This window comes from Neoarius graeffei, chromosome 15 (assembly GCF_027579695.1).
Source record: "Neoarius graeffei isolate fNeoGra1 chromosome 15, fNeoGra1.pri, whole genome shotgun sequence".
NCBI lineage: Eukaryota > Metazoa > Chordata > Actinopteri > Siluriformes > Ariidae > Neoarius > Neoarius graeffei.
In genome coordinates this window covers 13,234,572-13,259,355 of record NC_083583.1, presented here as the reverse complement: position 1 = coordinate 13,259,355, position 24,784 = coordinate 13,234,572, and the positions used below count along the sequence as shown (strand labels likewise).

General features: G+C 41.6%; 1 protein-coding gene across 3 annotated transcripts; it reads right to left on the bottom strand.

Annotated features, from left to right (window-relative positions):
- Positions 1 to 874: 874 nt before the first annotated feature.
- On the bottom strand, positions 875 to 24,784 carry ist1 (IST1 factor associated with ESCRT-III). 3 transcript variants are annotated; one of them, XM_060940880.1, is made up of 10 exons: positions 24,679 to 24,784; positions 16,434 to 16,534; positions 16,151 to 16,331; positions 6,013 to 6,100; positions 5,316 to 5,399; positions 5,121 to 5,231; positions 4,854 to 5,036; positions 4,615 to 4,728; positions 2,511 to 2,559; positions 875 to 2,409 (listed from the first exon to the last, which is right to left on the bottom strand). In XM_060940880.1, exons 2-10 carry the CDS (start codon positions 16,519 to 16,521, stop codon positions 2,243 to 2,245), a joined length of 1,065 nt encoding a protein of 354 aa, XP_060796863.1. In that variant the 5' UTR covers positions 16,522 to 16,534; positions 24,679 to 24,784; the 3' UTR covers positions 875 to 2,242. The 3 variants fall into 3 exon arrangements, with proteins under 3 accessions (XP_060796863.1, XP_060796864.1, XP_060796865.1); XM_060940881.1 differs by having other exon boundaries at positions 5,127 to 5,231; XM_060940882.1 differs by lacking the exon at positions 4,615 to 4,728.

Sequence of the window (24,784 nt, the reverse complement as noted above, 5' to 3'; positions counted from 1 at the left end):
AACCTAATTTTTCTTTTTAAATGATACATTTTCTCAGTTTAAACATTTGATATGCCATCTATGTTCTATTCTGAATAAAATATGGAATTTTGAAACTTCCACATCATTGCATTCCATTTTTATTTACAATTTGTACTGTCCCAAACCTTTTTGGAATCGGGGCTGTATTATTATATGATGCTCCTAAATTATAATAAAATACCGCATCTGCTTATCCAGAGCACTTTGATGGTCAGAGCACAACTAAGCAGTAAAGTGAGAGCACCCTCTGGTGACCACCGTGAGAACGTAACGTTGGCATCTGATCTGCTAGAACAGCCTTTTTAGGTTTTTTTGTTGTTTTTAAAAGAACTTTAATGAACCAAATACATCTCATCTCTATCTCTAGCCGCTTTATCCTTCTACAGGGTCACAGGCAAGCTGGAGCCTATCCCAGCTGACTACGGGCGAAAGGCGGGGTACACCCTGGACAAGTCGCCAGGTCATCACAGGGCTGACACATAGATACAGACAACCATTCACACTCACATTCACACCTACGGTTAATTTAGAGTCACCAGTTAACCTAACCTGCATGTCTTTGGACTGTGGGGGAAACCGGAGCACCCGGAGGAAACCCACGTGGACACGGGGAGAACATGCAAACTCCACACAGAAAGGCCCTCGCCGGCCCTGGGGCTCGAACCCAGGACCTTCTTGCTGTGAGGCGACAGCACTAACCACTACACCACTGTGCCAGAACCAAATACATGTCGAATTAAATCAAATGATGCTAAATCAAGGGCAGGTGATATCCTGTTAATAAAGAAACAAACATATTTGCAAATATATGACTCAAATCAGTCCTTTAATAAAATTCGTAGTGTGAGAAAAGTTGTGAGCAAATATACTTTATTATATGAGCATCTCATAAGTTTCCACTACATGTTAAACAAGTAACAAGACTCCTAAAGCTCCCAATATTGCTCCTTTATCTGATGTGGAGGGAAACATTGCTGCACAGTAGTGTTACAGGGGTGGAAATAAAAAAAGACAAGTCAAGAATTTCAGAACTATTTAAAAAAAAAAAAAAGTTTGTGTATGCTGAAAATATTAACACTTTCCAGAAGCTAAGAACAAAAAAACTAAAGTAAACCCTTCACCACCCCAAAAAAATATATATATATAAAATAATATACATTTAGAAACTGGAACTAAATGGAAAAAAGAAAAAAGGCAAGGCCACAGATCAGGAGATGATAATATAAATGACGAAGGTAATAATACTACTGGGAGTGTTTGCTTCCAAGATAAAGACCAGTGAGTCGGTTTGTTATTTGTTAAAACCATGTTCTCGTGTGAAAACTTTCATCTTACCAAAAGAAAAAAAAGACATAAGGATAGTCCTGGCATTAAGGAGAAATAACCACGTCATAATAATTCACTTGCTCAGCATCAGGTGATGCTTTGCTAATTTAATCTTTTTTCCCCCCTCCCAAAGGTAGTGATGTCATTCCAGAGATATTCAGGTCACATGACAAATCGAACAAATTAGCCCTGTTGAGCAGTGACGTAGCTCACATAGTGGATTACATCACTCGGAGGGAGAAAAACAATAAAATAAAATCCCAACCTCGAGACTGGGTGTAATCAGTCCCAACAGGTTCAACCTGTCTATTCTGTTTGTACTGAAAACAACTGCTGACTCATTGAACACTTTCACATAGTACAAGCACTACGTGTTGGCTTAGATCTTTCTTCTTATTAATATTATTTAAATCATTTTATTATTCAACCAGGGGGAAAAAAAAAATCCTAATGATTGATCATAACCAAGTTAAAAAGTGGCTTGACGATGACATCACATCATACCATCTGGGCATGGCAATGCTCAAGCTATATTATATATATTACAATAGATTACATTACAGAAAGGCCATATATGGAAAGTGCTTAAAAAACGGATTATAGTAATAGTTGAATGAAAAAAAAAAGTTTTGATTTATGGTGTTCAGATTCCATCAGATCCTTCATGTTGCGATGTTAGGATTAAAATAACCTCCACCAGAAAGACACCAGTGCATTTTATTTCTGTATGAGGTAAATGTTTCACTGATGTCAGAAGTAATTATTATTATTATTAAAACGTTGCTCCAGATGAAGATTTTGGGTAAATAATCTGACCAGGGCTTTTTTTTTTTTTTGTCCTCCCTCTTTTCCTGAAGCTGGACACACAGGTGGACAGATGTGGGGCTGTGAGAGATTAAGTCTTCTTCTTGAGCTCTTCAAAGCGCCGTGACAGGTCGTCAAAGTCAATGTCGTCTGATGCGCCGTTACTGCCGCCCAAGGATGAGTTGGGAAGCGTGTCAGGAACTGAGGGAAGCTCGGGAATCACGGAGTTATCGTAGATCTGAGCAGATGGACCAGGGCCTGCACAGAGAAGCACACACGGCAACACACAGTGAGGTGTCTGGAGGAAATAAACATCCACAACCACCATGTGAGGTTTCTATGAGAATATGGATATGTACCTGGGACAATCTGGGGAGAAGCAGAGGGTTTGATGGTCAATTCATCAATCTTCAACAAAAACAAAATATACATTAGAGAGAGTATAAAAAAAGTGCTACTATTCTGCATATTATATCTTTAGATGCTGGCGTTAGTGTGTTATTGCTCTCAGGAAAAGGAAATGGCTTTTTTTTTTTTTAAATCATAGGATATGTTAATTACAAACACCATTAAGCTGAGACTGGCTACACAAGCGTTTGCTAGATTCTAAAATTTTTTTTTTTTAAATTAAATAAATAAATAAATAAAAAGCACGATAAAAAGGTGACCACTGCATATTGGCGAGTGCAAAAGTTTGTACCCCGATGCTTTCTGAACGGGGGTTATGTTTAATTTATCTACATACACAAAATCATGAATGGAATATTTAACAGTTATTCCATGAAATCGAGTTCTACATGAGCCGATAGCTGACGAGGCGCGTAGCACCGAGTTAGCTACAAGCCGTGTATGACGAGATTGAGAGGAATAACTGTTTTATTCTATCCGCATTCACTGGATTTTGAGAAACGGAGCATTTTTATTTTCTGCAAACTTGATAAATTTAAAAAAAAAAAAAACCTTTATACAAAAGGCCGACAAAACCATTTCCACTTAAGTAGACCTCTTAAAAACCTATCGATGGCTGCACAAATTGACTTGTGTTTTTTTGTTGTTGTTGTTTGTCTTGCTGTCATGCCGAGGTACAGAATAGCTTTAGACATTTATTTAATTCTTCCTTGGACATTTCAGTTCTGTAATTTTCAAACTACTTTGAGCTTTTGAACCAGTCTCAAAAAAAAAGCCTTAAAGATGAAGAATGTAAACAACGGTGAAATGACTAACAATTTGTGAAAAATGCTATAATAATAATAATAATAATAATAATAATAAATTTATTATTATTATTATTATTATTATTATTATTTCTTGAAAAATAAATACACATTCTTACCATCAAATACTTTTATTCCATAATTTGTTGCTTTTTTTTGGTATTTTCTGGGGGTTTGTTTTCGAGTAGAGTTTTTATTTCATCCTCGGTTGGTTCAGCAACATGCGTTGCCATTTTGCTTTTCTCTACTCATGGTATATGAGCTAATTAGCCTAGTAGTAGAGTAGCCAATCAGAGTGCATGACTGCTCATATCCAGTGAATGTGGATAGAATAATATTTAAATATCCCAAAATTATGTATTACAAACTGCTGGACTTTTATTAATTAGTAACTACAGAATTAGAGTCTCTCACAATACGGAGATATTTTGTTACTATTGATAAGAAAATGAAGTAAGCACGTTAGTAAGCAGGTAAGGAAGGAAGTAGAGAAGGATGGATGCAAGTCAGGAAGAACAGAAGAAGTAAGGCGAGAGAGAGAGAGAGAGAGAGAGAGAGAGAGAGAGAGAGATCAGGAAGAAAGAAAGGATGAAAGAATAGGGAGGGAGGGAAGCATCAGTCAGGAAGGAGTGACAGAGGGAAGAAGGAAGGAAGGATCAGTCAGGAAGAAGGAAGGAAGGATCAGTCAGGAAGGAGAGAGGGAAGGACCAGTCGGGAGGGAGGGAGGAAGGAAGGAAGGAAGGAAGGAAGGAAGGATCAGTCAGGAAGAAGGAAGGAAGGATCAGTCAGGAAGGAGAGAGGGAAGGACCAGTCGGGAGGGAGGGAGGGAGGAAGGAAGGAAGGAAGGAAGGAAAATATTCAGGAAGAATGTTGAGAAGTCCAGAATGAAGGCAGTAGGGGAGGAGTAGGATGTTACTAAAGGTCCCCTAAACCACACTAGCTCTAAAGAACATCTCGTTTTCTTCATTTCATTCACACCCAAGAGCGTGCAAACACCTGACTCCAGAGTAGCGACTCAGGCCGAAAAGAATCTATTTAAATGTATCCGGGCACCACTGCATTCACTTCAGCAGCTAAACCTTGTTAGACCTCCGAATGTCCAGATTTGGTAAACATTGAGAGTTAGGGGTTAGTTTTCCAAAGAAAAGGACAGCAACAAGCAGCAGGGCATGTGAACTAGAACAAACTCGTCTTTCCTGAAAGGCCAACAGGACGTCCAGCTTGGTCTGGAAGGGGTACTTGCACTTACAGACTCGTAGGTTGGAGGGCAGCTGGGGAGCTGAGGCGGCTGCCCTCCCCTCACCGGAGGCTGGAAATTGGTAAAGCCAACATCATAGGTGCCAGCAGGAGCACTGAAGGGCTCCTATACATAGAGGGGAAGAGTGTGTTAGAAAAGCATGAAGGCTAGATTAGCATTAATTTGCTAAGTGACTGATCAGAAGGCGTGACTCGGGAGGCGTGACTGATCGATCGGGAGGCGTGACTTACACTTCCTTTGGGTGGAGGGTAGTTGAAGGCTTGGGGTGATGGCATAGACATAGGCATGGGCATAGGCATGGGCATAGCAGTAGCCGGTGCAGTGAAACCGCCACCTCCTCCACCTCCTCCGCCGCCCTGCTTCTTAAAGTCGCTGTCCACATCTATGAGGTCTGCTTCCTCTCCGACCTCTGGCTATAAATCACAGCACTAAATTCAACATAATCATCCGAATAAACCACAACAAGTGATACCTGGCGCCGTGTGTATGCACCTTACCCGCACCAGAGCGTCAGGTTCATACGGGACATTGTAGTTTTTGGCTATTTCAATGAGGTAACGTTCCACCAGGATCTTTGGCGGCGCCTCCACACTCAGTTTGTGCATGAGCTGGCAAAATACAACCAACATAGAGTTTAAACATAAACGTGTACATTTTATACAGTAATAAATATACCTTGCATGAAGTCATACCCGGTCGTTGACCGTTCCGATTTGGTTTGTCCTACACAGCTTGCCGTATTCCTTGCTGTATTTGGCACACAGCTGGTCTGAAACCTACAAAAGAAACCAGATCAAGATGGAAACAAACATCGAATTCCACACGTCTGCGTTAAGGCCAATTTATGCTGACAACCCAGTCCTCGCAGATGGCGTCGCAGATGGCGTCTGCGAAGCCCCCCCCCTTCGCAGACGCTCTGCGCACACCTCCCAAAAATTGTGACCACCGCAGACAGCGTCGCAGACAGCGTCGCAGACGAGAGGGCTCTGATTGGTCCACTCTACAGCCGCTGTACACGCACTTCCGCTTCTCTACTTTCCCGGTTTGGTTTGTTTTCACGACCGCCATTTTTAAAAACACGAGCGAAGATGGAGCAGCACGAAGAGCGGTTGATCGAGGAAGTACATACATCTATACGACTCCAGTTCTAGTCATTATAAGGACAGCGAGGATAAACACTCCACTAACCACACCCACCAACTACTCCTAGCGATTTCGCGACTTCGCGCCCCCTTGCGTTGTGGCGGTGAATAACATCGCGCACGCCTATTACTCCCCGCTCAATGATAAATTACAACTGTCTGCGAAAAGCTATCTGCGAAAAGCTATCTGCGAAAGCCTTGTCGCAAGAGCACGCAGAGCCCTTTACTTGTGTGTGAGGCTACTCACGATTTTGAGCTCGGTGACTTCCGACTGCAGACGAGGAGCTGCCCAGATCAGAGTGGACACTGCTTCCTGAAGGCCAGGATCAAGCTCTCTGCGAGAAAGAAAGCAAAACTCAATTCATTCGGCTTTGTTTATCAAACTGGATATCACAAGTTCATTCGTAAATCGTTTCCAGGAACATTTCCACAAGAAATACAGTATTCATAAAAATCCAGTTCGCTCAGAGAGCGGCAATCATGTACAAGGAGACTCGCAAACGTGAAGCTCGACTGATCGGATTCATATCGTCAATTATGCTGAGAATTTTAAACACCTGAATTGTTCCAAGTACACACACACACACACACAAATGAAAGGCTTGAATGGAAGCAATATAAATGCATAAATAAAAGCAATGACTGACTATTTGATTAGGAAAGAGTATTGGCACCCTATAAAAAAAAAGTAGAGTTTGTGTCGATGGTTGCACTGTATTACTGGAAGATTTAACATATACCTTGTTTCAGAGGTGCTCGTTTACCATCTAGTCAAAATTTTCATCTTTGTGATGAAAACTTGGCCATTTTCTAGTTTTATGAACATCCTGAAATCTATATCTGCTGTGCCGTTAATTGGAACGCGTAGGACTTCATAGCTGACTGGCATTTTTTCATGTTTTGCAAATCTAGTAGGAACTTTTAGTTTGGGGGCGGCGCGGTGGTGTAGTGGTTAGCGCTGTCGCCTCACAGCAAGAAGGTCCTGGGTTCGAGCCCCGTGGCCGGCGAGGGCCTTTCTGTGTGGAGTTTGCATGTTCTCCCCGTGTCCGCGTGGGTTTCCTCCGGGTGCTCCGGTTTCCCCCACAGTCCAAAGACATGCAGGTTAGGTTAACTGGTGACTCTAAATTGACCGTAGGTGTGAATGTGAGTGTGAATGGTTGTCTGTGTCTATGTGTCAGCCCTGTGATGACCTGGCGACTTGTCCAGGGTGTACCCCGCCTTTCGCCCGTAGTCAGCTGGGATAGGCTCCAGCTTGCCTGCAACCCTGTAGAAGGATAAAGCGGCTACAGATAATGAGATGAGACTTTTAGTTTGGTTTTGGCCTATGAACACATTTATATGGTTCTATGCACAAAGCTCCATACTTCGGAGAATATGGTAATGCATCAACCTGATTTTTATTGATTTTTGCGACCGTACAACGTGTGTACGTGTACCACCACAAGGAACTCGATCGTAAGTGCAAGGCAACATGTCTTAAACACTTGACCACCAGACAACAAAATTTGTATCTTTATTTACATAAGATAGACGGGGTTTTAGGGCAGTAGTGGTTAGCACTATCGCCTCACAGCAAGAAGGTCCGGGTTCGAGCCCCGTGGCCGGCGAGGGCCTTTCTGTGCGGAGTTTGCATGTTCTCCCCGTGTCCACGTGGGTTTCCTCCGGGTGCTCCGGTTTCCCCCACAGTCCAAAGACATGCAGGTTAGGTTAACTGGTGACTCTACGGTAAACTGACCGTAGGTGTGAATGCGAGTGTGAATGGTTGTTTGTCTCTGTGTGTCAGCCCCGCGATTATCTGGCGACTTGTCCAGGGTGTACTCCGCCTCTCGCCCATAGTCAGCTGGGATAGGCTCCAACTTGCCCGCGACCCTGCACAGGATAAGCGGTTACGGATAATGGATGGAGATGGGGTTTTATCCAGCACTTATTTTTATTCGTATTTTAAAAAATAACACGGGACTATTTACAAACACATTTTACGCTCATCAAGGGCTCTGCTTTTAGGCAATGCCTAAATACACACACACCAGCCACTTTAACAGGAACTTGTTCTTGATTCTAAGCTTCCTGTTCTTGGCTGCAGGAGTGGAACCCAATATGGTGTTCTGCTGTTGCATGCTGAGATGCTTTTCTGTTCACCACGGTTGCAAAGAGTTGCTATGAGCTACTAGAGCCTTCCTGGCAGCTCGAACCAATCTGGCCATTTTCCTCTGACCTCTCTTATCAACAAGGCGTTCGTTTCCACCTACAGAACTCTCACTCACTCAATGTTTTTCACACCATTCTGTCTGTGTCAACTCTAGCAACTGTTGTGTATGAAAACCCCAGGAGATCAGCAGTTTCTGAAATACTCAAACCAGTCCATCTGGCTCAAACCAACACCCATGCCACAGTGAAAGAAAGTCACGCTCTGAGATCACGATTTTTCCTGTTCTAATGTTTGAACATTAACTGAAGATTTGTATCTGCATGATTTGATGCATCAAACAGCAGGTGGATGTATGGGTGCTCCTAATAAAGTGGCCGTTGAGTGTGTAATATCACATGGCTGTGGCATAGACAGAGTTTTCGATATACTGGAAGGAACGAAAATAGTACAAAAAGTTAAAGCCTTCGCAGGCTATAATGACAAATTACAAAAGCCATGAGGATGCCCATTTCCTTTCTGCAGGATTTGTAATAAGCTCTCGGTCTCTTCAGCCTTCTGTATTCACTTCCATTTTTAACCAATTTAAGCTGAACTGCCAGTCGGATGCGAGTATAAATCGTAATCGTATAATTACTTGAATGGGCCACCTTCCTAGTTTAATATCCAGTGCTAGAATCTGATTATAGTCATTACATTAAATTAAACTAAGGCGCTATTAATCTGGCACTGCAGACTCCTGGAAAACTGTCGGACATGCTAATGTTCTCCACAGCACCGTTGAATTTTCAATTCTGACTGGATGATTTGTTTTCTCTAACAGCAGCTCTGACGATAATTCCAGCTGTAATTCAAATCACAAGTTAATATTAACGCAGTATCTGTTCTACAGCAGCACCTCATTTGTATGGCAGACATTCCACAAAACCGATTTTTCTTTAAATAAATAAATAAAATGTGAAAAATAGCCTCGTATCAGCCACGGTTGCGCGAGACTTTGAAATCCGACCAATCCTGTAGGAGGAGTAGCGATTTGCATGAAATTGCACGCGACCCCTCTGTAGCCTCATTCATGGCAGGTGGTGCCACCTGGTAAACAATTCTTGTTGGAATATGTCTTTAGAGTCTTGTGGGTGAATTTCAGTGAGAACATCCCAGCAGTTTACGAAGAGTAGCGTTTAATGTGATGAGTCACACAAAATTTTCAGACGCCTATAAAATCATAAACGTGACAGGTGACACCACTGTCTTGACAAATTTTATACAGACCAACGTGGGGAACATTCCATACGAGTTTGATCAAAATCTGATCACTCCTGTAGGAGTAGTAGCGATTTTCGTGAAATTGCACGTAACCCCTATGTAGCCTGATCCATGGCAGGTGGCGCCACCTGGTGAACAATTCTTGTTGGAATATGTCTTTAGAGTCTTGTGGGTGAGTTTCAGTGAGAACATCCCAGCAGTTTACGAAGAGTAGTGTTTAATGTGATGAGTCACAAAATCTTCAGACACCCATAAAATCGTAAATGTGACCGGTGGCGCCACCATCTTGACAACTTTTGTGCACACCCACCTGGGGAACATTGTGAGTTTGATCGAAATCTGATAAATCCTATAGGAGGAGTAGTGATTTTTGTGGCTACTGCCTCAGAGGCGAAGAGAGGCAGTAGCCACTGTCATCATGTAAGAATGTATGTAACAATAGCGAAACTTCATAACCAATCAGCACTGATCCTGATCAAGTTCAATTACCTGTTCTACTTCCTGATAAACTTTAGAACCAATCAGAACCAGAAACGAAATAAGAGAAACCTCGTTATAACTTCGGAGTATCGGAAGACAATCGGCAGATAAAACGATAAATGAAATTCACCTTGTGGTTCGCCAAGGCTACTGATTTGATATCAAGTAAGTAGAGTTTATTTTAAGAAAATTTACCTTTTGATTATCATAGCTTTTGTTTGGACCTTTTGAAAGGTCAAATGAAAGGTTTGGTAAGGTTTTTTTTTTTTAAGCTTTTTGGCAGATATGAGAAGCCGATATCAAACTTCTGCTTTTCGCTTTAAAGGAGAACCGAAGTCATTTTTAAACGTGCTTTATTTCTTAATTAACGTGTTATTCAATTACGTTTTCGGTTTTAGTAACCTTATATTGTGACTCGTATTGGCAACTAATTGCAATTAAATATTATACTTATCGGCCTATTCGGATTTTAACCACGTTGAATTTAGTTCGTTTGGTCCACGGCAGGCGTTGCTTATCCGCGCGATCTTCACCAGACTTGTGCGAGACTTCGAAACGTGAAGTGTCAGCACCGCCATTTTGAAAACTGTTTTCCAAACGAAATATCGCACAAAAACGAGTTTAAATGACGATGACTGCCTACGTTTTTCAAACTTTCCTGATTGCTATCAAAACAAACAAAACCTTCCAGCTTGATTACGTCAGCATTCGAAAGAGGGCGCGCGCGTCTTTTGACAATGTTGGCAGATGTTGGTCACTTTGATTTCCGCTGTATGTTTTACTTCCGTCCTACGATGTCTCGCACAGGTCTCAACGAATCTTGTTTACAACCGTTGCTTTGACATACGGACTGATATATTACAGATCATATTTCAAACACTCATAACTTGCTATAGCAGTTACAAAATAGCGATCAAAAATGCATGCCGATATTTAATAAAATGAGATAAATAGAATTTTGATAGGGCGGCACGGAGGTGTAGTGGTTAGCGCTGTCGCCTCACAGCAAGAAGGTCCGGGTTCGAGCCCCGTGGCCGGCGAGGGCCTTTCTGTGTGGAGTTTGCATGTTCTCCCCGTGTCCGCGTGGGTTTCCTCCGGGTGCTCCGGTTTCCTCCACAGTCCAAAGACATGCAGGTTAGGTTAACTGGTGACTCTGAGGCCCTGTTTACATTATTTCGAATCAGCGGATCATCAGATTAACGTTTTTAAAACGATTCGCGTGCACACAGCAACGCCAATACACGATTCGCGTGCACACAGCAACGCCAATACACGGATACGCTAATCACATGACTAATTAGACGGCACGTCACATGATCCCAGTGCATATCGGGCATGCGCAAGTCACTCACCACTTGCAAGTGGAAGGATGGCAAGCGAACACCTTCTCCAGCAGATAAACACACCTGGCTGTGATGTTCATGTTCTCACTGAGTTTAAGCGCCTGAAGGAGGTTGAAATGTGTAAATAAACCTCAGTGCAGCTCAGCGCTTCCTCCCGCGCTCCAAATCACTCCGCCCTGAACAGCGAGTGCCCTCTGGAGGGTGTGCACTCCGGCCCTGCGCAGCTCACAGAGCGCGCGAGTGAAGCGCACGAGCAGTGATTCGGGACTGAGCCGCTGTGTGTGTGTGTGATCCCAACGCCAGCGAATCAGGAAGGTGGATGTCACAGTGACGTTGTCCAATGACGACGTCAGCTAGAGCTCAGCACAGCGTATCCACGTATTCTCAATGTTTACACAGCACCGGACCAGACACGATCTGGATTGAATACGTGGACCCTGGCGGATTCCCGTTTCCCGGCGTTTCCAGGGGTTTTAATGTAAACGGACAGTGCATCCGCGAAGAAAACGAGACAGATACGGTCTAATGTAAACTTGGCCTGAATTGAGCGTAGGTGTGAATGTGAGTGTGAATGGTTGTCTGTGTCTGTGTCAGCCCTGTGATGACCTGGCGACTCGTCCAGGGTGTACCCCGCCTTTCACCCGTAGTCAGCTGGGATAGGCTCCAGCTTGCCTGCGACCCTGTAGAACAGGATAAAGCGGCTACAGATAATGAGATGAGAATTGTGATAAAAATTTACCTTCAGTTCTCCTTTAGAGTCTTTACACTACACTTGTGAAACAAAATGTGCTCATTAGTACTAAATAATGCTTCTAAGACAATTCATGAACAAGTGCTTTCTTACTATTTTGAAAATAGATCTCGTTCACAGCACTGTATTTTGAACAAAACACAGTAAACAAAATTGGTCACCAAAATATTACAAGCCCTGATGCTGCTCACAGCTTGGTGACGCTTGCAAGAGATGAGGCGAGTATCATTAATAACATGTATACACACACACACACACTACTGTATGGACATGGGGTCAGAAAACTATTTTATTTATAAGCAGGAGCCACATGTACCCATAAGGTGCCTATTTTTTAATCAATTGTGGACAGACGATGTGTGATCGCATAAGCTCATCCGGCCTGGCCTACAGCTGGATGAGCTAATAAAAACTGTTGAAGCTCTCTGTTAAGAGATGTTCATTTCATATTTTCCAAAAGGAGTCTCCAGTGCCAGAGCTTTGTAACAGTCAGAGGTAAAGCTGTAACTTTAAGCATTGCGATACTGCGTCTCTCTGAAACATGACGAGTTGTGTTTTTGCCTCATCAACTTTTTAATCAAAACAGAAGCAACACAGGTGGGTGAAGGAACGACCGTTTATAGCTGCTATATCGTAAGTGATAACAGGAACCAACTTGTTTTGAGGATGTCCCATGTCTTTAAACAGAACTATAAACTAATAAAACGTACAGGTAGTCGTCGATTTACAACCTATGCGACTTACGACCGATCGACTTTACGACCGGCAAGTGTTTCCCAGCTGAGCGTACGACAGTTTCCGCCCCAGCTCCCGGCAGCGCCTCTTGCCGCATACAACAGTTCCCGCCCCAGCTCCTGGTTTATGAAACGAGCAAATGCTCCCGCCAGCCCAGCGGGATGCCAGTGGTCACTAAATTTTGTATTTTGCTATGTTTTACATTTGTATTTTGGTATGTTTCAACCTAAAATGTTTTCTATTTTTCACACCTGTATTTCGTATTTTTTGTTTTGCACATATTAAACGAATTGTACTGTACGCAGTGTTTGACTTAAACCAAATAATGAGCCAAGGTAATGAAATAAGAAAATGTTGATAAAATAAGACTAAGATGATTACAATATCATTACACATCACAATATACTTACGTTCATTTAACACAGGCCGGCTTACGACCAGATCGGTTTACGACCGGTCAGTCGTAACCAAACGCAGTCGTAAGTCGACGACTACCTGTACATTATGTTACGTAATAACATATACTGTATAACAAGGTTATGTAATAAAAATTGCAACTCATGGCACATTTCTGTGGGATGAACAGTCTAAAATCACCTTCAGGTTGGTCCCAGTAACTCCACTACTTCAGACCACCCATTAATGATTCTTTTCTAACACCACATCCTGAAGTGTTTTAGTCCTTTCATATTTAACGAACAGTTGCTTATTCTCTGGTTGTTTCATTCACAATGAAGTTAAATACAAATCAAAGATTTTTTTTAAAAAAAAGTCTATGTAACGTCTCTAAACCACACTTTTTTTTTTTTCCTTGTACAAAGCAACAATCATGATGTTGATTGACCATGGGTTTTCCAACCATAGCTGATCCAAAAAGGCTATAAATTGACGGAAAATCAATAAGATCAGCCGATTTTCACGGAATCTGCCGAGACTGAACCGGAAGATCCCGAAAGGGTGCATGACGTCACATGTGTAACAATTCAGGTATCAATTTCGTTCCTGTGTGCAGCAGTGGTTAGACCTAGCCTGGGAAATCCCATGCTGCTTTGCACAATCGTTCCGATCTGAAAAGACAGCATGGAAACTATGGTCTAAAGGCTCGCCTGAGTTAGGGAGCCAATCAGAGAGTGGGGAGGGGTGGAAAGACGGTGACGCGTACTACTCGACAAACGGAAGCTTGTAGTTTAATTGGGACTGTTTACGGATCACATTTAACATGGCGGCGAGCGATACAAACCAAACTTTCGATCAAGCTTTGTCTTGCACAAACGGCAGTAATCGTTCGGTGCCATTGTTTTCCTATTTTTGTTTTGCCTTCTCTTTCTCTTTCCTTCTCTTCTTCGCCGCTCTAACTACGTCACCGGGTACAACTGCCATGATTGGCCATGGGCTACGTATACGCCAAATGATAGACATTCGCAACGTCCAATAAACGGCCGTTGACAATCGTAAACCACACCTCCCCTACGAGAAATTCAATAGGTGGATTCCAGACCATATTTCACTTGTGATATGGTCTGGTGTTAACCAGACTAGGTTAGACCGGTCTCGATATGGAATCACGTTTTGGAGAGGATTCTGATACTGGTTGGGATTCTGATATGTCGGATGAAGGGGCAGATGATTATCAAGGATATTCCGGAGTAAATAGTTATCTTTTCGAGCCCCCAAGACGAGAAACTGCCAGTTCACGACAATCTTCCTCTGCAGTGCGCGAGACGGATAGAGAGATGTGCAGAACGCGGTGGTTACCTTTCATCATGTTTTCCTGAACAAAACTAAAAACAACTCGAGTCTTGCAATATTGCAATCTGAGAGCATTTAATACGTTTCAGCTAATAATTAATGATGATTGCACGCGCGCATTTTTCTTTCTGTTAAAACGCATCAGATATGATCAGATCGGATGTCGCGAGCATGTAAAATGTTGCTCATAATCCTGCGTCTGGTGATAATAGGGGAGTCGACAAACTGTCCAAATGTCAGATCAAATGTCATTTATTAAATAAATGGGTTTCTTTTTGCTCCAGTAATTCCCATGTGGTCGTCCTGGTGGTGGTGAACACTTGATGAATCAGATTTATTAGTAGTAAGCGACACAAAATTTGCCCGCTTCGTTTGTGCAAACTGTCGCTTTAGTGTCATTTCTCAGAAGTTTGTGAACTGAATGTCCTGCTGTATATAGATTTGAACATCCGAACACAACGCAGCGCTTTCACATCGTTATTTTTGTAAGATTCCTACAACAATATCCAATCTCGGTGAGTAAACAAGCATGGAGTCAGATGAACCGAAATGACCCAGATAACCAGGGTTCCACATGTGACGTTGTGCGAGATTAGCCCTGAGGTAAGGCTGCCTTTTTCCGGGATCCAGAAATCGCGATTTAGTGATAGTTTTGTGCTTGATACAGGGATGAGAATGAGAAATTGTATTTTCAGCTGAAAATTTAATTGGGGGTCTGGGGGCCATCGGCCCCCAGCCAGGTCCAGGGCGGAGCCTGGTCGGGGGTCCAGGGGGCCGAAGGCCCCCGGAAGCTAATGAGTTTCATACATTTTAGACCACTAGAAATGGTCTCAGATTGCTCAGTTGAATAATATTTTCAGTCCAAAGAAGCTTGAGTTTTGGACACTAATAAACAAAAATAGTCTCAATAATGCTCAGCTACAAAGAATTTTTAACTTCATGCTAGAATGAAAGGAATGATGAATATAAATTAAACACATAAAGACCGAATATTTGACATAATCCTGTAAATGTTTGTTACTTTATTAAAGAATGCAGTTACCTCTTTTGCAGTGAACTTGTCTCAACAGAAACACAATTTCCCTGTTGAACAGTTCTCTCAGCTCCCTTTCTTCCCTTTTGAAGCATGTTCAATCAATCAAAGCAATGCACCCGCGAGAGCCATAATTAATAATGTCATTGCAGTAGATACATTGGGCTTTGCCGGGAGCGTCACATTTTCCAGTGAAATCGGACAATTTCTCAACTACGTCTTCAGTGGTTTTGCCGATTTTTATCTTCAAAGTTACAGTTCTCTCTAACCAGTCCCAATGGAATTTATTCTTCACGTCTTTATCTATCACCTGAATAAGCGATTCGTTTTCTTTTGTGATAATTTTCACCATTTTGAAGCTCTTATTCGCTGTTACATCCTCAATCTCCGGCCTCGTGGAGCGCCATGTTGAATGAGTAAGAAAGCGAAATGCGAAGAACCAATCAGAACGAAGCTTACATGTGACATTTTGGCCTTTCCTATCTATGCTCGTTTACCATTGGTCAAATCGCGATATTTCTCTCTCAACGGCCAATCAAATACAGTGTACGTTCTGAACTGCCGATGTAAACAGAGCCTTGTTCCCGATGGTTGACCGGGTCAACACATACCTAACCCCCCCCTAAATATTTTCTCCTCGGATTTAGACGATTCACAAAAATGACCCCTGGGTTGATAAAATCCGCAGAATTCCGCGGATCCACGGAAAATTCCCATCCCTGTTGATAATAAAATAAATAATGAATATTATTTCCCCCCCGCTTTATTAATTCATTTTGGTCGTTACTAATGATATTCATTTTAAAGCATCACATACACTAAGACTCTCACACATTTTTACAAACCCTGATGATTAGGAGTAAACTGCTGGTCTCTGAAACTCACTTCATAGACTGGATTAGACCGAAGCGGGTCAGGAGCAGATCACAGTACAGCTCGAGAATCTCCATGGCCTCCACTAGATAATCTTCTCTGATAATGTGCTCCACCCTGATCCGTGCTCGCTCGTCTTTACCTGCCGACAGGTAGTCTGCGATCTCTTTCCGGGCCTTCTGAGCTAATTCAGCTGGAGATAGAGCAAAGATAAAACGATTCAGTGATAATATTTACAGCTTAATAACAAGTAGGAAAGGGGAGAGAAAAAAAAAACAAAAAACACACGACTCACTTTTCTTCTTCTCGAGCAGTTTGAGGCGGTTGATGACGAGTCTGAGATTGACTCGAAGTCTCTCTCCTTTGAACGCACCACCAAGCATGATGGACAAACCGCTGCAGATGATGACAAAACAAGCACAAAAGGACACAATGTTGTATGTAAAGCCCTTGACACACGCAGGTTTTGAGCTAGACAAGTTCTCAGCATGACTGCCTTCTGGGTAGCCTGGGAAATCCCATGCTGCTTTGCACAATCGTTCCGATCTGAAAAGACAGCATGGAAACTATGGTCTAAAGGCTCGCCTGAGTTAGGGAGCCAATCAGAGAGTGGGGAGGGGTGGAAAGATGGTGACGCGTACTACTCGACAAACGGAAGCTTGTAGTTTATTTGGGACTGTTTACGGATCACATTTAACATGGCGGCGAGCGATACGAACCAAACTTTCGATCAAGCTTTAGACACTGTTCTGAATAGTTTAAAGCGAAAGTTTGTTTTAAAAAAAAAAAAAAGAACAGCGTTTGGCGTTACAGTCTTTCTTCGTCGCTCTAACTACGTCACCGGGTACAACTGCCATGATTGGCCATGGGCTACGTATACGCCAAATGATAGACAGACATTCGCAATGTCCAATAAACAGCTGTTGACAATCGTAAACCACACCTCCCCTACGAGAAATTCAATAGGCGGATTCCAGACCATATTTCACTTGTGATGTGGTCTGGTGTTAACCAGACTACCTTCTGGGTGGTGAGATGGTAAGACCATTAAGCTATAAGAGGAGAAAAGATTAACTTGAACCCTTTCCCTCTTTCATCAAATACATGTTTAAAAAAAAAAACACGTAAAAAGCATGGATTAAAGCAAAAAAAAAAATTTGACTGGATTTCGATGAAATTCTGAGAATGATTAACTTAGAACTGATAACTTTATCAATTAATTAATGGATTAATATATTCAATTTATTGCACTCTCTCCATTGCTTCCGTATATTTTTTTTTGTGGCAAACCACACAAATGCAAGCACCTGGAATGTTTAGTTTTTTGCACCATGAACTAAATCGCTTTCCGTTTTCACCTATTTCGTACAGCCAAGCCCACCTCCACTTGTTTTACACCTTTATCGATGGCAGACACATCAGTGCCTTCTTTCATGTAAAGCGCATCCATGCTGCCGAAACCGAAAGCAGAATGACATGCTCCTCTGTGCTCGACGTCAATATAGAAAAAAGTTTGGATCTTCGCTTAAATTAAAATTGGGGTTTGACCTTACTTTGTGTTGAATACGACTTCAAAAACAATTCAAGATTTTATTAAGAGAAATATTGTGGCCAACATGAGTGTTAAGTTACCTAAAAGATCGCTTGAAGTTGGCTGCTATCTACTTTGCGTTCGTTCTCATTTTCCTCCATCATTTCATCGGCCAGAAACAGATGCTTTGACGTAATTTAACTTAGTAGGCTATGATTATTATTTAACCGTAGTCTTCTAGACATTTTGACCGTTTGGGGCATTGAACGCTGGTGTATGATTTTCAGGGAATAAAGTTTAGCACATGTCGGAACATCATTGCGCTCGCAGCCTCCAACTCCTCAAACGTCCTTTAAATTGTGATATAACGTAGGCTATAAGGCACGGTTCTAACATACCTTACACATTGGCCTAACGAAAATAATTGTTGGGGCGTCTGCTGATTTGTTAGCTATAAATTTAGGTCTAATTACTTCTGACAGTCTGCAAGCATTGCACCGTCGGGTCTTCAAATCTGGCTGAAGCAGAGGAGCGGGCTTTCCGGGGTTTATTTTTTCGTTTTTTTTTTTTTTTTAACATGCTCTATTTCTATATGTCCAGGTTTGAACCAAGTCATTTTGGCAAGATTTAATTTAATACAAAACAGAAATGGTCAGACACAAGCACACCAAGCACATGGGAATGTATTTGCCAATTTTGACAGCACGTTTTTTTTAATGCCGCACCGTAGACAGCGAACGTTTAAACATGATCAAACATAGGAAATGAACGACACAAAGCATGGCTCAAAAACAAAAAAGTTAAATAAACCCTGCTGATAGTTGATGGTGTTGCAACACAGTGTTATAACCCAATCTCTACCCAACCACCCATCATTTTAATTCTCCTCGGCTCGGCACCAACCTCACACTTGGCCTTGGGAGAGTTCAGTTGACGGAAATCCGTCACACGACGGAAAACTTTAATCCATGAAAAAGGTATACAATAACATTTTACAGTATACAGTACAACCCTGATTCCAAAAAAGTTGGGACAAAGTACAAATTGTAAATAAAAACGGAATGCAATAATTTACAAATCTCAAAAACTGATATTGTATTCGCAATAGAACATAGACAACATATCAAATGTCGAAAGTGAGACATTTTGAAATTTCATGCCAAATATTGGCTCATTTGAAATTTCATGACAGCAACACATCTCAAAAAAGTTGGGACAGGGGCAATAAGAGGCTGGAAAAGTTAAAGGTACAAAAAAGGAACAGCTGGAGGACCAAATTGCAACTCATTAGGTCAATTGGCAATAGGTCATTAACATGACTGGGTATAAAAAGAGCCTCCTGGAGTGGCAGCGGCTCTCAGAAGTAAAGATGGGAAGAGGATCACCAATCCCCCTAATTCTGCGCCGACAAATAGTGGCACAATATCAGAAAGGAGTTCGACAGTGTAAAATTGCAAAGAGTTTGAACGTATCATCATCTACAGTGCATAATATCATCAAAAGATTCAGAGAATCTGGAAGAATCTCTGTGTGTAAGGGTCAAGACCGGAAAACCATACTGGGTGCCCGTGATCTTCGGGCCCTTAGACGGCACTGCATCACATACAGGCATGCTTCTGTATTGGAAATCACAAAATGGGCTCAGGAACATTTCCAGAGAACATTATCTGTGAACACAATTCACCGTGCCATCCACCGTTGCCAGCTAAAACTCTATAGTTCAAAGAAGAAGCCGTATCTAAACATGATCCAGAAGCGCAGACGTCTTCTCTGGGCCAAGGCTCATTTAAAATGGACTGTGGCAAAGTGGAAAACTGTTCTGTGGTCAGATGAATCAAAATGTGAAGTTCTTTATGGAAATCAGGGACGCCGTGTCATTCGGACTAAAGAGGAGAAGGACGACCCAAGTTGTTCTCAGCGCTCAGTTCAGAAGCCTGCATCTCTGATGGTATGGGGTTGCATTAGTGCGTGTGGCATGGGCAGCTTACACATCTGGAAAGACACCATCAATGCTGAAAGGTATATCCAGGTTCTAGAGCAACATATGCTCCCATCCAGACGACGTCTCTTTCAGGGAAGACCTTGCACTTTCCAACATGACAATTCCAAACCACATACTGCATCAATTACAGCATCATGGCTGTATAGAAGAAGGGTCCGGGTACTGAACTGGCCAGCCTGCAGTCCAGATCTTTCACCCATAGAAAACATTTGGCGCATCATAAAACGGAAGATACGACAAAAAAAAGACCCAAGACAGTTGAGCAACTAGAATCCTACATTAGACAAGAATGGGTTAACATTCCTATCCCTAAACTTGAGCGACTTGTCTCCTCAGTCCCCAGACGTTTACAGACTGTTGTAAAGAGAAAAGGGGATGTCTCACAGTGGTAAACATGGCCTTGTCCCAACTTTTTTGAGATGTGTTGTTGTCGTCATGAAATTCAAAATCACCTAATTTTTCTCTTTAAATGATACATTTTCTCGACCAGGCAAGTTCGAACGAGCATATATTACAAACTAGCACCACAAAAATTAAGCTTTTTGATCGTTTATTTCAGTTCCTAAAAGCATCCTTCATTACGTATCCGCCATTATGTCTTGGCTGTTTTCTTCGTCTCGGTTTCATTTACTGCTTTGAAAGTTATTTTATATCCCCCCGCTGTCGTAGTATGGTACGCATACTGTTTACAGACCCCTTGCGCATGACATCACGCGTCACGTGATAATTACAGCTGGAGTCAGACAGACACCATCTTTCATGCAAGCACGGCTTAATCTGTCTTCAATATGGTTAATTTTTGCATTGTTTTTGCTTGTTCAAACAGAGAAATAGATAAAAGGCATTACCGTGTCCCCGCTATCAAGAAAAATGTGAACAAATAGAAGCAAATGCTTCAAGAACAGCAAGGTGTGGTTAAAGAATATGAAGAGAGGAGCTCAGCCTGAAAACTCCAGAGAAATTCATGATTGTATTTAAAATGTATTTTACAAAAACAGAAAGTCGGAAGTGAGGATGGAAGAGTTTGCTTCAGAATCTCGTTTTATTTTTTTTCCTGCTCACATTCGAGTCAGCTCCTTCATGAAAAAGTGTTTGATTTTCTTACAGGTGAAGCCGCTTCCTTATTCGACACAGAAAACCCAGATTGGTTTCAAACAACTCAGGCATTTAAAAAAAAAAAAAAAAAAAAAAAACTCAACAAAGAGCGACATGTGCGATAAATCCTCAAAGAACAGATTAAGAGCAGAAAGAGAGCGCGCTGGAACTTTGTTTCTGTTATCAGAGGAACACAGTCCTGTGCAAAACATTTATACATTTTTTTGGGTTATATCATCCACCTCTAGGTTTAAAAAAAAAAAAAAAGCGCTCTGTCATGACAGACCAGCTGCACTGATTCAGTTACAGGTTGCCAGGTCTGTATAAAACACCCAAACAATAATTTTAAACAATTTCAAACTCAAACATTATCCTGTCTGTCATGATGCAGCGCAGGGTTTTGTTTTTTTTGTTTTTTTAAACCGAGAGGTGGGTGGATGGATATGGAGATATAGATCATACACACACAAAGTACTGTTCAAAAATCTTGGCACCCTATTGTTTTCTTCATACAAACTTTGTTATAGATTTCTATTTTATGATTTCTACATTATCAAGTAATGAACCTACAGTCAGAGAGTTCTACACAAACACACTGAACTTGACAACAGCTGCATGCATGTGAAATGGAAAAAAGTCAACTCAGGCAGGAAAAACTACTTTGGATAAAATTGTTATTTTCCGTTACAAGTAAAAAGTAACCAATAACCAAACTTCAATTCAATGTGTGATCTTCATTTTATGTTGCAATTTACAGGAATGATACCTGATGCTTTTATATCTTTTAGAGATCGTTGAAAATCACCATGTTTATAGTAATTATTCAAGAGTTACATCAATAAAAGTTCCAACAAATCTACTTCAATCCCCTCAGTGATTCGGGTGTGTTATTGTTTACGAAATTCCAGGGAAGCCGAATACAGCAGGCGTGTGTGTAAAAATAACCATGTCGTAATATCTAATTATAGATTATTAGACTTGATCGAAATCAGAGAAATTGCGATCAAATACCTCAATAAAATAAACATCTGTGGTGAATCTTCATTTCGTTTCATTCAGACATTCACTGTATTTTTCTTTTGTATGGTTCATATTAACCAGCAGAAATGCTGTAAAATATTTCGAGGGAATTTTACGAACAGTGCTGAACTCACTCAGTTTGTTTTCATTCACAATGTGATTCTGTCACCCTTGTGTCCAACTTGATTTCTTTTGGTTTTATTTCTTTAAGTTAATTCATATTTCAAGCTTTACTGGATTAATCAAGATTTAACTTTATTTCCCCCAAACATTTTGAATTTGGGCGAGTCTAACTCTTAAAACTGCACATCAAGTAATGGGTTAGAACTAGGGCTGCGTACCTAAATGTAACATCAGGTACAGGTGCAGAGGTTTAGGTATAGGTCCGGACCTGCACCTGTACAATTTGACAAATTCTTCTGAACTTCTTCAATAATGACAGAAACATTAATAAACTGTTGACAACTTGTCAGTATCTTTATTCAAAGAAAACCGAACATAACTAGGTTTCCTACCTCACTTCTCAGTCACCCTATAGTTAACTTGGGACAAAAAGTCATAAGTTGTCTCACAGCGAGAAGTGACTACACTAGAGTACTACAGACTAAGCGCAGTCCGCGGCCTTTAACTTACGCGGCAAAATTACACAAAGCAGCAAAGACTGCCGATGCCAGCAAAGGAAAAATGGCTGACCTGCTTTTGAGTCTTTTTGACCAATCAGAACGCTGGATCAGCCAAGCTCTCGCAATGTCTCGTGAGACTATGGCGAGAGGATCTCAAATCAAAGATGGCTCTGATTTCAAGTTTCAGCGGGGCATTTTACGTCTTTTCCAGTGCTAAATTTTCGTCTTTGTGGTAGGATTTACGCATCTTCAGTCACAAGATAAGCAGATACTTGGTGTAAATTTATATCAGTACTTCATGATCCGGTATTTTGGACCTGTACCGAATCAATTTTCACGGTACAGTACCGGTACGTAGCCCTAATTAGAACACTAACAACACACGGACCATAGCAGGGCTTTGGATAGTTTTTGTTTATTGTTAGTTAGTTAAAGTTGGAGTAATAAAAAAGGTTATGGTCAGGACAAGTGAAAAATCTTGCTGCTTGTCCGACTGGATTAAAAACTTCATGTCAAGGCCTGTTCATCTTCATTGTGTGAACTTTTATTGCACATTCCGGCTCACGCTGTACAAGGTTGGGTTTCCCAAAAGCATCGCAGCACAAAGATCATCGTTAAATGGTAGAGCGAGCAGCACAATGAACACACACTCACTCTCTCTCCTAGTTAAAGGAACAGTCCACCGTACTTCCATAATGAAATATGCTCTTATCTGAATTGAGACGAGCTGCTCCGTACCTCTCCGAGCTTTGTGCGACCTCCCAGTCAGTCAGACGCGCTGTCACTCCTGTTAGCAATGTAGCTAGGCTCAGTATGGCCAATGGTATTTTTTGGGGCTGTAGTTAGATGCGACCAAACTCTTCCGCGTTTTTCCTGTTTACATAGGTTTATATGACCAGTGATATGAAACAAGTTCAGTTACACAGATTGAAACATAGCGATTTTCTATGCTATGGAAAGTCCGCACTATAATGACAGGCGTACTAACACCTTCTGCACGCTTCGGCAGCGCATTGATATCTGAGCTCCGTATCAATGCGCTGCCGAAGCGCGCAGAAGCTGTTAGTACGCCTGTCATTATAGTGCAGACTTTCCATAGCATAGAAAATCGCTATGTTTCAATTTGTGTAACTGAACTTGTTTCATATCACTGGTCATATAAACCTATGTAAACAGGAAAAACGCGGAAGAGTTTGGTCGCATCTAACTACAGCCCCAAAAAATACCATTGGCCATACTGAGCCTAGCTACATTGCTAACAGGAGTGACAGCGCGTCTGACTGCGTCTGACTGACTGGGAGGTCGCGCAAAGCTCGGACAGGTACGGAGCAGCTCGTCTCAATTCAGATAAGAGCATATTTCATTATGGAAGTACGGTGGACTGTTCCTTTAAGACGCTCTTAGCATTAAGAGGCTTTTGGGGAAACCCAACCCTGCTTGTTTATTGAACATATTCTCTTCATCAGGATCCTGTGACCTGTTTTGCACATTCCGGGACACATTGTACAGCTTGAACTCCAGAACAACCCATACATACACATATACTCCTTAAAATATGTCCACTTTTCAACTTTTTTTTAAAAAATTCTACTTATATAACCACTTGTCTTTTTTGAAATTCTTTTCTCTTATCTGTTCAAGCACCAGCCACCAAAGCATCTGAGAACAGAATTGGCAATAAACTCGATTACGGTTCTGATTCTGTGAGATATCCATTACCTCAAGCTGCCCAAGTGAATATCTTTGCGTTAAATGCTAATTATTACAACCAGCTACTTCTCACACAAACTTCATTATCGAAAGGCCTATACTGCTCATCATTTCTGATTAAAAAAAAACACTAACTGTTCTGTGAGAACATATATACAAACAAGTTCACACACGTAAATAAATAAACAAGTTAGCATCCACCAAGCTAGCAACCAGGAAACGCGTTATTATCCCTACCCGTTTTCCTGAGAAATCCCACCCCTTTAATACGATTGATGAGCAGGTCAAACGCTCGAGTCAATCATCGTTTACAACCAATGGACTACTCGGACAGACACCTAACTAACCAATCACAGCAAAGTGATCGGAAAACAGGTATGAGAAGAAAAACAAGGCCCAGAAGACAAGGAAGAGACAACACTAACCGGTAGGCTATTTCGGTAGCTAACGTCAAAGGAAGAAAGTCAACAAAGATTGTATCTTTGAAACAGATACAAATAAATCTTTATTAATCATTAGCAAGTTAGAAATGTAGAGCTAAAGTTAATGTTATACTTACCTTTCTTCGATTCCGTGTGAAAAGTAGACAGGCGTAACCAATTTCGGTGTTGGAAATGAAGAGATGAAGCTGCTTCTTCTTCACTTCCGCATTGAACGTAACGTAA